Here is a 13,515-nt window from a genome sequence, read left to right on the forward strand (position 1 = left end):
ATTATTACCTCTTACCCAATCTCGAACTATGGAATGCTTCAATGATTTGTTGAAACCGCGCACATTCCAAAAGAAGCTCGTCATGATTAGTGTTTTCGTCGGGAAGTCCTTATGCTCTTAGCTGGATTTGCATCCAGAGCCTTAGGCTTTCGAACTCTTCTCTTCTCTACCTTTGCTTCTTCATTCACTTGTTGCTCCAACCCATCATCTTCCATTAACTCGCACTCAAACTCTTCCAACTCTTTATTACTTTCAATATTCTCATCTGCAGGAATTTCTCCTTCTTCTTTATCTTCCATCAGGACTGATAATTTAGATGCAGAAATCTGAACCTCCATCTCTTCCTGAGCAAGATCCACTATAAATCTCCCTATTTTTGCTGGCAAAACCAATGACCATTTGCTAGTGTTGCTCCCCTCCTCTGCTTCCTTTACCAAATCCCCAGTAATAACTTCCTCTAAATTACTTTCCTTCTGTTCCTTTCCATTTTCCTTATTCTCTTCTACCTTTTCAACATCTGTCTCTATCTCAACATTTAGGCGATGCCTCCACACTTCTTACTTGACCTCAGCTACTAGATTCATCCTTACGCTTCTTCCCTTTCCCTTTCATAGCACAAACCGATTTCCCGTGACCCCACTTTTCACAAAACTTACATCTTGCCGGTAGCCAAGGATAGTAGTAGGCTATTGTAAACTGTTTCCCTTCTTTTATGAAAGTGATTTCCTTCGGTAAAACCTTCGAGACATCAACATTCACAAACACCTTAGCCTCTTCTAAGTTCGTACAAGCTATGGTCTCTGGATGTAACTTCACCGGAACCCCCACCGTACTTGTAAAGAAGCTGAGCCCCTCCCAAGAATACATATGCAGAGGGACTTTCCCAAGATGAACTCACATCGGAATCGCTTCCTCCTCCTGCTTCTCTCCCTCCGTTTTTGGCTTCCACTTCGAGACTACCATTGGGACTCCTGCAATGTTCCACATACCACGACGAAGGATTTTTTCTCTTGCTTTGTGATTTGATACCTTGAACCTCATCGTTGTAGGGTTGACATCATACACATCCACCTTTGTATCCGGATCACCATAGCGCCAAATTTTGTTCAACACCATATGAACTTTAGCTACATGAGGAGCCAGATCCAGAAACTTCCCCCCAATAAAGTCATCCCATAACGGAGTGAAATTATCGAGGATCTCATCTGGAATCTCTACCGAATGTACCCCATCCTTGCTTAACACCTCTACCTCGTATTTCTTCAGAGCTTTCTTTTCTTGCGCTACCTCAACCCACGAAACCCCTTTTGAACTTTTCGAATCGATATGCACCCGATCCACCTTCTGCTGCGTTCCCCCTTCACCGACTGCCTTCCGATCATCCTTGAGCCCTAGCGGAGAGCTCGAGCGGTCCGGCGGCCTCGCCGAATCCATGGAAATCAAACCCTCGTGTCGTATCGTTTATCGCTTTCAGAATCGCTCTTCTCTCAAAACGGTGCGTTTAACCAATGATCTTGAAAACACTATCTTGTCCTTATACAAGTCTGAAGATTATTAAGGTGGTAGCCAAAATGAGCTGCACAGTTTTCTGCTCTCTTCGAAAACATGTTTCATCCAGGGGTGAAGCTAGTGTGAGGAGAGAGGGGGTGCACATGCACCATTTATGCTGTGTGCATCCAGTCAGAATTCATTTTGGATTCACCATTCGTTTCATCATCAAGGTTGTCTACAAGCATTGTAATTTGAATATGTGCAGATTGAGCAGGAGAAGAGGAGGGCATATATGAAGTATGTCTTCCTTTTTTTTCCATCAAAGTATGTCTTCCATCAAACTTACTTTTCATAACCCAGAAAAATTCCATAATTAAAAAAAAAAGTTTGATCATTTTCTAATTAAACTGCTCGTACGAATTTCTTTGGGGGTGAAAATGTTACGGTCAAAGTAAGGTTAAGAAATATGGTCAACGTAGGGTGTACAGTGAAGAGATAATTTTGAAATTAATATTCTCAAATAAAAAATTATGTATGCACCAAGAGATTAGTGTTTTTTAGTTGACATGAAATTATTCTAGAGACTTAAAGATTTTAACGCTTTGCAATTTCATACACCCACTATACAAAATACCAAAACAAATAAATTAGCATGAAATAAACACATAAAACTGTCATATTTTGTTCACATATATGCAAAGCTTCTTGTTTGAATTTTGTCCAAAATTTATATGGTCTTACGATGTTTCAAAAAGTCACATACTATATAATAAAATAATGATAATAACAAAAAAAAAGATTTAAGTTTCTATCAAATTAAAATGCATATAATCATATTTATATCATTTTCAAATTATCTAATTTAAAATGAAAAGATCAGATTGAAGCGAATAAAAATTTTCAACACAGTTTTATGAAAACCAAATATTACAAAACATGTCAATTTAATCTACTTGGCGCACCAGCTAAATGTTTTTATATTTCAACCAACTAAACATGATAATCACAATTTTGAAAATTCATCATTATCGAATACTAAAAATATCTATAAATCATATTTTGAAGTTTACCAATCTAACACATTTACCTCTTCTATTCTTACCAAGTTAAAACTTTATTGATAATATATATACATATACATTATTTATGTTTTTGATAAAATTATTCGAAGAATATACACTTAAATATTCTAATTTTTGTTGTAACTAAAAAATTGAGAATTAAAAATAATTATATGTATAGTTCTAGTAAAATTGAATGACAAAATTAACTTAGGCTTCTCCGGTTGGTCAAGCAGGCTTCATTCTTTGCGAGCTTTGCTCTACTCTACTCACGGAGCTTCTCCTTGTGTGTTAGCCGATTGATATCCTTTTTTCATGCACCTCCGTATAAGTGCTGCGTACAAGATAGAACCAGTATCAGACGAGAACTGAAACTTCCAGAACATGAGGTTGGTATCCTCAGTAAATCAACTTCTTCCCCAGGAAGCTGGGCCAGCATATATAAAGATGAAGAGAAATAAAAATGTATTAGCACTTCTGATTCTTTCTAATTGATTTTCTAAACAATGTTGACAGTTATTATTCGCCTCAACACCAGAACAATATTTTACTTCGACCTCATATGTTATGATTAGCTTCAAAGGGACACAATGAACCAAATTAAGCAGTTTAGAAGTATAATAAAAACATTAAAAACAACAACATCAAATTCAAGTAGTTACACCCTATGTTACTTGGAAACGGAAGCGGGTACGTGGAAGCGGAAGCGTAAAGAAGCGCAGAAGCGAGATTTTTTAAAATATTAGGAAGCGGGTACGTGTTGGAAGCGTATATCCATATATAAATATATATATAACATTTTTTTCAAAAAAAATTATGACTAAAAATTATATGATTTAAATTTGAAATAAAGCATTTATTCATTTATAATAATTTTGAAATGATTTTATATTAAAACTGTAAAAATACACATAAATTAAGTTTACGAAAAAATAAATATTATATTAATTATTTTTAATACTTCATAAATAATTGACACAATATATTTCAATATGTGCTATATCTTTAATAAAAAATTTCAATGCATAAACGGAAGCGTGATTCCAAAATGGAATCGTAAGCGTGATTCCAAAACGGAATCGTAAGCTTCCAATGTGTTTTTAAATAGAATATTTTAAAAGCGTTTTGGAAGCGAGATTCCGCAAGCTTCCACAAGGTTCCGATTCCGATTCTGATTCCGAAGCAAGAAGCGGACGTCCGATGAAGCTTCCGTGCAACGTAGGTACTTACACCCAGTTGGCTTGAAGATTATGATCGTGAGAAGAAAGAAATTTGCATTCATAAAATATATACTGCTCGCGGCTTGATTCTTCCAAGAGGTGTCTGTTGTTAACTGACTTCATTATTGTTTTTTAATTATCTCGTACACATTCCAAGAGTTCTGTTTTTACTGTTTTCTCCAATTATTTAATACAAGTTATATTTTCTCTGTATTCACCTCTGGTTCCTCTTTAGATTCAAGACCAGAACTCTCCTGGGAGTGGAAGGATTTCTGAGAAAACTGTATCCTTATTTGTGGGCTTGCTGTTTAAATACGCATTGCCTGATTCATGTTAAATCTCTTATTTCGTTTTTTTTTTCTAATCCCAAGTTTATAGCTAGTTCTTAATATTAGGCCTGGACACGGATCATATATCCGGGTTTTTGAAACTATTTGTGATTTGCTTCGTATATCACGGATATCTAATTTTTCGATTTGCTTTGCTTCGAAAAAATACGGATATGTGGAAAAACGGATATCCGGAAAATCCTCTATATATTAATTGAGGAACATTTGAAAAGATGTAACCTCAACTTTGTAATAATTAAAAAAGACTCATTGCTTATGTGTCAATCAATTAGGTAGTTAATTAGTCCTACGTGTCAGCCTCACATTGAAATTGAAAAACATGTTGGTCCAATTCGATTTTTATATCTCACTAGAAACATTTAATACCAACTGTATGATATCATATGATATTAACTAAAGCAAAGTGGTTATTTATTATATATTATTTCCTTAAATAAAACCTACGAAATTACCTAATGTGATTATGATATATAGTAATTAATGATTTTAAATAATGAAGATTTTCTAATAATATGTATGATTTCTATCATTTTGTTTAATTCTTTACTATTAAAATAAATCACACAATTATATTAATCATATATTAAAAATTTAGATTTTTTTGTATATGTTGTATTTTGAATTTTTCAAAACGAGTATAAATTACTAAAACTGTTAAAAGTCTCACATAAACTTTTGTGATCAATGTTTAAATTTTTTTCTATAATAAGATACAATGATAATAAAATCATATAAATAAATAATTTTATTTTAATAGGTTTTTATGTTAATATATATATACTTCATATCGCTTAAATTTAATTATATATCATATACGATAGATAAGATTGATTGTTTTGATTTATTTATTCTAAAATGATTGCGAATAAATAAGAGCGGTCATTTGATTTATATGTGCAAGCCAATTTATTACATAATAGTAACTGATTTCTTAGTTATTTAATATACAATTATTATTTTATTATTTCATAATATGCAGAAAAATATAAAATAAGTATTTATTCTACACAAAGCTCAGATCTTAACCTAAGTATGTATCTCTTTAATAATTTTGAATCTTAAACATTTTCTATATCTCAGGCCAAAGTAAAAGAAAGAAATGAGAATAAACTCAAAAATCAATATTTATATCGAGCAATAACCAAAATGACACAAAAAGGAGAAAAATATCGAAGATAGATAGGATTGGCACGTGAACGTAAACTTCTTATAATTAACTTTTAAATTGCTAAATCATGATATAAAACCGAGCTGACATAGTTTCATTGTAACCAAATAGTAGGCATGAGATTCTTCGGCCTAAATGTTAGGTTTTTATGCGATAAATACTTTTTTGACCAATTATATTTTTAAAAATGGGATCAGTTCATTGGTAAACAAATTATGTAATTAACAAAAAAAAGTTTAAAAAAATTGTTTAAGAGCCAAATATATTAATTCGATCTATAATATTTTTTTTTCCATACTATATTTCTAAAATAATTTTCATATAAATTAACCATGCGCAAGGCGCAGGTCTTATTCTAGTAAATAGATATTTGCGGATATTTACGAATACTTACGGATATCTCATATGTTTTGATTAATACAAATAATCTTAAAATTTTGATACAGATTTGTTTTGTAAATTATTTTTTTGCATGATATATATGATAAAAATTAAAAGAAGTAGTGAATCTACATAGTTTATAAATTTTTTGAACTTAGTTAACAATTATAATAACACAAAACTTAAGAAAAAAATTATTATTGTCATAAATGTGTTCTCTTCCTTTTATTTAATACTTTTATATAAATAATAATGTGAATAGAATTTATCAAATCCAATGTTAGAATAATAATTATATAATTTTATACATTAAAAACTTTAAATATAATCAAGATATACATGTACTTATATATTGCCGGATCGGATCGGATATCCGCTTCCCAAAATTTTAATTTTTGTGATTTGCTTCGATTTTAACGGATATTGGTTTTTAGTATTTGCTTAGCTTCGAAAGTTTACGGATATCCGAAATTTTCGGATCGAATCGAAATAAATAACGAATCGAATCAAATTTAACGGATAAAATGCTCAGTCCTACTTAATATTCTGTGTAATACCTTAAGCACAACAATACGAATATTAAGAGAGAGTAACCAGACTGATGGTGTGCAATGAAAATATAAACGCTGCTCATAGAAGAAGAAGAAGAAGAAGAAGAAGAAGAAGAAGAAGAAGAAGAAGAAGAAGAAGAAGAAGAAGATCGAGAGTCGCAGATCCTCAAGGTACGAATCACTTCTCATCACTTGTTTATACTCTATTCAATGTCTTTTATCTTTATTGGCATACTGTTTTGTGTTGTCTGAAGAGGGCTGTGTTGGTTCATGCACTGCAAGGACGAGACATCATAGCTCGTGCAAAGAAAGCATGCTTCTATCAGAAACTATGCCTACATGGGTGAAGAAGTTGGCAAGGAAGTACCTTCTATTCTATGGTTTTCTACTTTCTTATGCTCCTTCTATTCTATGGTTTTCTACTGTCTTTTTCTCCTTGGTTTGTGTAACATGATTTCTTATGATGGTTCGAGTACAGGACGAGCACCTTGAGAAGATAGTGAAGTGATTCTCTAGTAATACTTTTCTCGAGGTAATGTTAACATTTCACTCTTTTCATTAACTCATATTCATGTACTGATACCGTTGTTCTTCAGTCCTAAATGAAGTTGAGAACCTTTCACGAGAAGCACACTTTCTTATGCTGTAACAGTTCTTGAGAGTCCCTCAGCAAGATGACCGGATTTTCTCTCGTTTTCGTTTGGTAAATTTCAGCTAACTATAGATTTGTGTCTGAATTTACAGACAGATGCATACACCAACGAACTTTATGTATTGCGGCATGATCTCAACAGTGGTAGGCGGTATAATACCTATATATCCATATACCATCGTAGATGACAAAGCTCTAACTGCAGAAAACCTTAATGTGAGACATTTCTGAAATTTTCTTATATTCCTTAACTTGTATATTATAAAGAAGAAGTAAGTATACATGTCTTAAACTAAAAGGCTATGAAGTGAACGTATGATGCATTCTTAATTCAAAAGCTCAAACAGCTGAACCCATTTAATTGTTTTTTACAGGTTCTTGGAACACCAGCTCGGGAGATTATTAAGGTGCATCCCCTACTCTCTATGTGTGAGATACAGGCTAGGGCCACAAAGATTTGATTTAGGAGCAAGGTTTTAGTTTAGTTCCCATGTTTTCTAGTACCTTTATATTTAGGTCTGATTTTGTAATGATGTTTGTGTAAGATTTGATGAAAATGTAGACATGTTTGTGGTACTGATATAAGTACATTTTGGTTTATTAATGAAATATAAATTGAATATTTTTTTATTTAAATATAATTCGCAACAAAACATATTTCTATGAACAAGTTCTAATAGCACAAAACCGATAGTAGATATAGCATTGATACATCACTATAACAGAACATATGATAACGTTCAAAACAAAAGCTATCATAAAGTTTGACAAACCATAACAATCTATAAACAACGCTATTATATGTCTCCGATATAATAGCATTGTACATATAATACCATTGTAAAAAATTCTATAATATAGGGGGGACCTAAAATAGCTGGGGCAGACATAGCGGTTTCAATAACGCTAACAATAGCATATGATAGATGTTTTCTTATGCTAAGAATAGACATTTTTTGTAGTGAAGATAACAATATAAACAAAATATATTATCTATCTTCATCTACTTTAATGTTTTAGACAATTTTGGTTTAGAAGCTCCAAATTATGTTGAACTCTTAAAATATATAATGATTAAATAATTGAAGAAAAAATATAATATATAATCTGCGTATAGCATGGACCAAAAAACTAGTATAGTAATATAAAAAGCTATGTGTGTTCTTTTATAAATGGTTAATAAATTTTCATTCATATATTTAAACTTCCTTTGTTTTACAATAATGTCAAATGAGTTAGGCAGAGAAAGAGTAAGGCATCTCCAATGGTTTACATCATTTTTTCTCTCAAAATGAAGTAAACTCAAAATGAATTTGCATTTTGCTCTAATGGTTTTCCTCATTTTTCCCTTCAGAAAATACAATTTATTATTAATTCCAAAATACTTATAAAACAAATTTATATATTATTTACTAAAGTATTAATAATTTCTCTAACGAATAAAACATAAATGTTGAATCTTTTTTAATATAAAACAGAATTATATAAAATGTTTAAGAAAAAAAATTATAAATAAAAAGCTTATTCATTTTGAAGGAAATCATAAAAAATGAGAGAAAATATTCTCCAATGGCGCATCATTTTGAGGGAAAAATGAGTTTGTGAACAGTAAAACATCAAATATGAAGGAACACTATTCATAAGTTCATTTTTTCTCTCAAAATGATGCACAATTGGAGAAAGTTTTTCTTCATTTTTTGATGTTTTCCCTAAAAATGAGGGACCATTGGAGATGATCTAATAAAACTAATGTATGTTCATATTTTCAATAAATATTTGATTATCTCGAATGTTTAAAAGTTCTAAGTTTCTAAAATCACATAAAATAAAATAAATACTTAGAGACAAAAGTATATTTAAATGATCATATCAAAAAATAAAAATAAGTAATATTAGAAAATTGGCATACGAAATAAACAAATATATTGAACATTAATTAAATAGACCATTATTACATAAATCTTTCGCTATAAATAAAAGAATTTGTGGAATATTTGTGGAAACATAATTAAAACTGTACAAAATCAGGTAAAATTGGGCCATAAATAAAATAAATATATCAACAAATTTGTTTACTAAATGTAACGTTGAAAAACTAAGTCTCATTTATGGCCAATTTGGAAAAAAATAATTATTTTGGCTAAGTTGAAAACAATATTTTTTTGTTAATGAATTTTTTCGATAACAAATGGCTTAATGGTATAATAGGCATACAAATCAATAGTTAAAAAAATTAAAAAGAGATAGTCTATTAGTCAAATAATGAATTGATGACACACATTTTGTTTGTTTCTAAAAATATTTGTATACTGTTTTAATATATCATTAGAAAGTATACAATTATGCAATATATTTTTAAGAAGTATAAAATAAATTATATATGTTTTAACATTTTTAGAAACTATCAAATAATAACTTGGGCTTTAAATTTATCAAAAACGTCAAAATATATTCCAAAAATCTTTTTATACAAATAAATTAACTAATATGTAAAATAAATTTTTCTTAATGAGGCAAGTAATTAATAATAGAGATATTTCTTTTCTACACATTTATTTGTAAATACGTTACCAAACAAGATAAATGTATACACAATATATGTTATAACCGATATGATTTTCAAGTCTTTTCTTCCTAATCAAAACACCTTGCAATAAATATCATTTATTCTAGGGAAATTTACTCAAATATACAATATTTTAGGACAATTGACTAGAGCCATACAAATCTTTTTTTACTACTGGCATTTTTTAAATACCAAACGTGCTCTTTTTTTATGTTATGAGAAAAAACGTATTTACAAAAATGCCATTACTTTTTAATGCAACGTAGGAATTCGGTTTTGTGTTTTCATTAAGTCGGCCGTAAAGAGCTATATACGTCGTTACGGCTGAGTTATTGCTACGTTGCGGCTGATTTAAAAACGCGGCTGACTTAAGAGAAAACGGCTGACTTAAGAACATAAATCAGCCGTTAGTTACGGCTGATTTACAGAAATCGGGCTGATTTATGAGATAACGGCTGACTTACGTACACAAGTTACGGCTGACTTATACATCGGCGGTTTGATTTCTGTAAAATTTGGCTGAGTTGTAGTTAAGACACGACTGAGTTATGTTTCCACGGCTGAGTTAGTGAACATCGACTGGCTGAGTTATTGAATTTACGGCCGACTTATGAGATGTTGTTACGGTTGAGTTATATGTAATCAGCCGTCGTTGGATGGATTAATAGTAAACTCAGCTTATTTACAGCTGACTTATTAGTGAAAGATTAATTACTAGAATATCATTTGTTTGACGGCTGATTTATTTGACGATATGGCTGACTTAAAAATTTTCATCCTAATTACAGCTGATTTATTAGCGAAAGATTAGTTACTGAAATAGTATCCACGTTTCGGCTGACTTGCATTGTACATGAGGGCTAATTTATTTAGGCTGAGTTATATATTCGTTTGGCGGCTGACTAACCGATTTTCCATGTCATCCGCCATGTCATCACTAATGTTACAACAATAAAATAAGAGTCTATGTTATTCTTCATTCTTCATCTTCTTTATATATCTTCTTCAACTTATTATTTATCTTTCTCTGAGATCTTATTGTTCTGGTAATTATTTTTTCCGCAACTGGGTCTGAAAACATAGTTTTTTTAAAATTGAAAATCTGAGACAGGTCTACTACAGTCGTCGTCGTTTTCGATGATGATCGGTTAAAGAAGAAGCTTCCTCTCCTCCAGTTTCATGTATGGCGGTCCTATATCCTGTTGCTCCCTCACTCATTGGATTCGTCGTCTTGCAGAAGAAAAAAGACTCAAAGAGAGAGATGAAGAAGCTAAGTCCCGTAAATCGTAAGAAAAGAAGAGAGTTGAACAAAAAAAATAAGAAAATGAGAGAAGACAAAGAAGATGATGAATTTGAAAGCTGAGTGTATATGTTTGATGACTCAGATGGTGCGTCATCTGAATATGATAACTTTAATTCATACATTAAGTCTCCAACACATACGTTATGGCTGAATTATCCTTACATTACGGCTGAGTTATGCATACGTTACGGCTGAGTTTATAATTTTTATAACTTTATAGTTTTAGGGTTTGAAGTTCAAATTTAAGAAAAGATTTAAGTTTTAATATTGTTTTCAAATGATTAATTTTATAATTTTTATAACTTTATAATTTTATAGTTTAGGGTTTGGGGTTCAAATTTAAGAAAATATTAAAATTTTAATATTGTGTTTTGGGTTTCGATTTAAGATTTAAGATTATATTTTTAAATAACAAAAATATTAGAGTTTTAACATTTGTAGTTAGAATTTATGGTAGATGATTAATTATTTTTTTTTAAAAGTTTGAAGTTTAATGTTTTATGGTAGAGGTCAAAGTATGTGGTTCAAGGTTTAGGGTTAAAGGTTCGAAATAGATATAGTTTGAGATAATGTTTTGAAAATATTTAACTTTATAATTTTATATTTAATATATGTAGTTTAAATTTTAATACATTATAAAATATTATAATTTTATATTGAAAATATTGAACCCTTAGACTAAAATCAATCAATGGTCATGAAAAAAACAATATAATTTGTAATTTTAGTTCTTTTCAATTTGTTTTAAAAATTGCTTTAAACTTAAAAAATGTAGTTACGGGTTTAAATCAAAATTTTTAAATTAAATATTTTTTTTTTAAATGATTAAAATTTGAGTTTAACTCAAAACTATAAACGTAAACTTTAAACCCAAACCTTAAACTTTAAATAATAATAAAATTATTGGATTTAATGTTCAAAGATAAACTTTAAATTTTTATAACTTTATAATTCTATAGTTTATGATTTGAGGTTTATATTTAGAAAAGATTAAAGTTAGAGTCTTGTAAGTCAGAATTGTATAAGTGATTGTGAGAGAACATATATCTCAAGATCAAGTTAAAGTCTCAACTTGAAGTTTAAGAAACTATACACATTCAGTTGATTTATATTCACTTGATATTGATAAGATGATCTTCAATATAACTTCTTAAAGTACTTGAATTCAGTTTTCTGATTTTAGGGTATGTTTGAGGTATTGCTGATTTATATAAACGATACGGATGAGCTATCTAAACGATACGGCTGAGTTATCTAAACATTTTTTTTATTTTAGGGTATGTTTGAGGTATGGCTGAGTTATTTAAACAACACAGCTTAGATATATAAACGACACGGCTGAGTAGTGTAAACATAGCATAAATCAAACACACAATATATGGGTGAATTATGTTTTTTACATAGAATAGAAAACCAAAAATACAGGTTTTCTGCACCATTCCGGTATTCATCCATGTATCCAAGCTTCAATGAACTCCTCTGTGTCGTCTCTGCTGAATCTGTCACTTCTTTACATCTCCATTTTCTTTTTGTTCAATTTTCTCTCACTCAGATCTGAAAAAAAAATTAGATTATCCAAATATGGGTATGAAATCACAAACAAACTTAATTAAATACATCCCACAATTGTCGATCTGGGTGTTTTTTTGAATGTATTTGTCTTTTCTCTTCATAATGCACAGCCACACTGCATATATAAACGAAACTGCATATATAAACCAGCCGTAAAAGAAAAGTAACTCAGCCACAACATAAATTAAAATTCAGCCACAAACTCGAAAAATGCAGCAGAGAAGATGATTTCGGGAGACTACAGCGAAAAATATTTTGTAAAAACGATCGGAGACGACGATTTCGGGGAAGACGATATCGGAGAAGATAAGACAGAGAGTTAGTTTGAGGAAGACGGAGTAAACACAATGTTGATGACGATTTCAGGGAAGAGGCGGTTAGGGTTCTTTTAGTTCTTCGACGAAGTTATGCTGTGTTGTTGTGTTTTTTTTCAATGTTATGTAATTAAAGAGATGGTTGATTGTTTTCTATTATTGATGTGGATACTTAATTAGTGATATGGATTTAATGTTTAAAAATAATTTCAATTAAAAAAAACTAACCAAAAGCCCTTATTGTCATTTACTAGGAGTATCCAAACATTCTAGTAATTTTTAAAAGATATATAACACTTTAGTAATAAACCAACTTTTCTTATACATTCTAGTAATTTTCTACTTTACTCTCCAACAAATATAATAGCACAAGAAAGAAAACAAATACCATGGCTTCCTCAAGGAATCAAAATTTTATTTTTATGCTAATTTCATTTCTGATCATTCTCGCAACTACGTCATTTGCGTCTGCGCTCTTCTCAGCAAAACATGTTGTGATTGTCAACAAACTTGTAACGCGTGCGACATTGATTGTGCATTGCATGAACAAAGAAGAAGATAAGGGAGTGATTTCACTTGGACCTGGAGATAGTTTTGATTTCAGATTTCGTGTTAACCTTGGCAAAACAACAGTATACACATGTAGCTTTGCTTGTCCTGGAAATACAGCGACATTCGATATTTTTAGAGCTGATAGAGATGATAATCCACAAAGCAAAGTTGGAGTCTGCAGTGAATGTATTTGGAGCATATACGAGCCAGCACCATGTAGGGATAGACGGGATGGAGGCCAGCCTAACTGGTTTCCATGGGCTTCTTAAATTATGTTGTTTTTATGTTGAACTTTATTCTACGACAATTTTAAATGAATAAATTAAAATATATA

The 13,515-nt window shown here is 30.6% G+C and overlaps 1 protein-coding gene across 1 annotated transcript; it reads left to right on the forward strand.

Annotated features, from left to right (window-relative positions):
- Positions 1-11,597: 11,597 nt before the first annotated feature.
- LOC106443944 (S-protein homolog 3-like) lies at positions 11,598-13,515 on the forward strand. The gene has a single exon (XM_048763832.1). It carries the CDS (start codon positions 13,019-13,021, stop codon positions 13,448-13,450), a length of 432 nt encoding a protein of 143 aa, XP_048619789.1. The 5' UTR covers positions 11,598-13,018; the 3' UTR covers positions 13,451-13,515.

This window comes from Brassica napus, chromosome C7 (assembly GCF_020379485.1).
Source record: "Brassica napus cultivar Da-Ae chromosome C7, Da-Ae, whole genome shotgun sequence".
Taxonomy (NCBI): domain Eukaryota; kingdom Viridiplantae; phylum Streptophyta; class Magnoliopsida; order Brassicales; family Brassicaceae; genus Brassica; species Brassica napus.

What these genes read in the sequence shown, in the direction of transcription:
- LOC106443944 (XM_048763832.1), top strand. Translation starts at nt 13,019, where the DNA reads ATGGCTTCCTCAAGGAATCAAAATTTTATTTTTATGCTAATTTCATTT.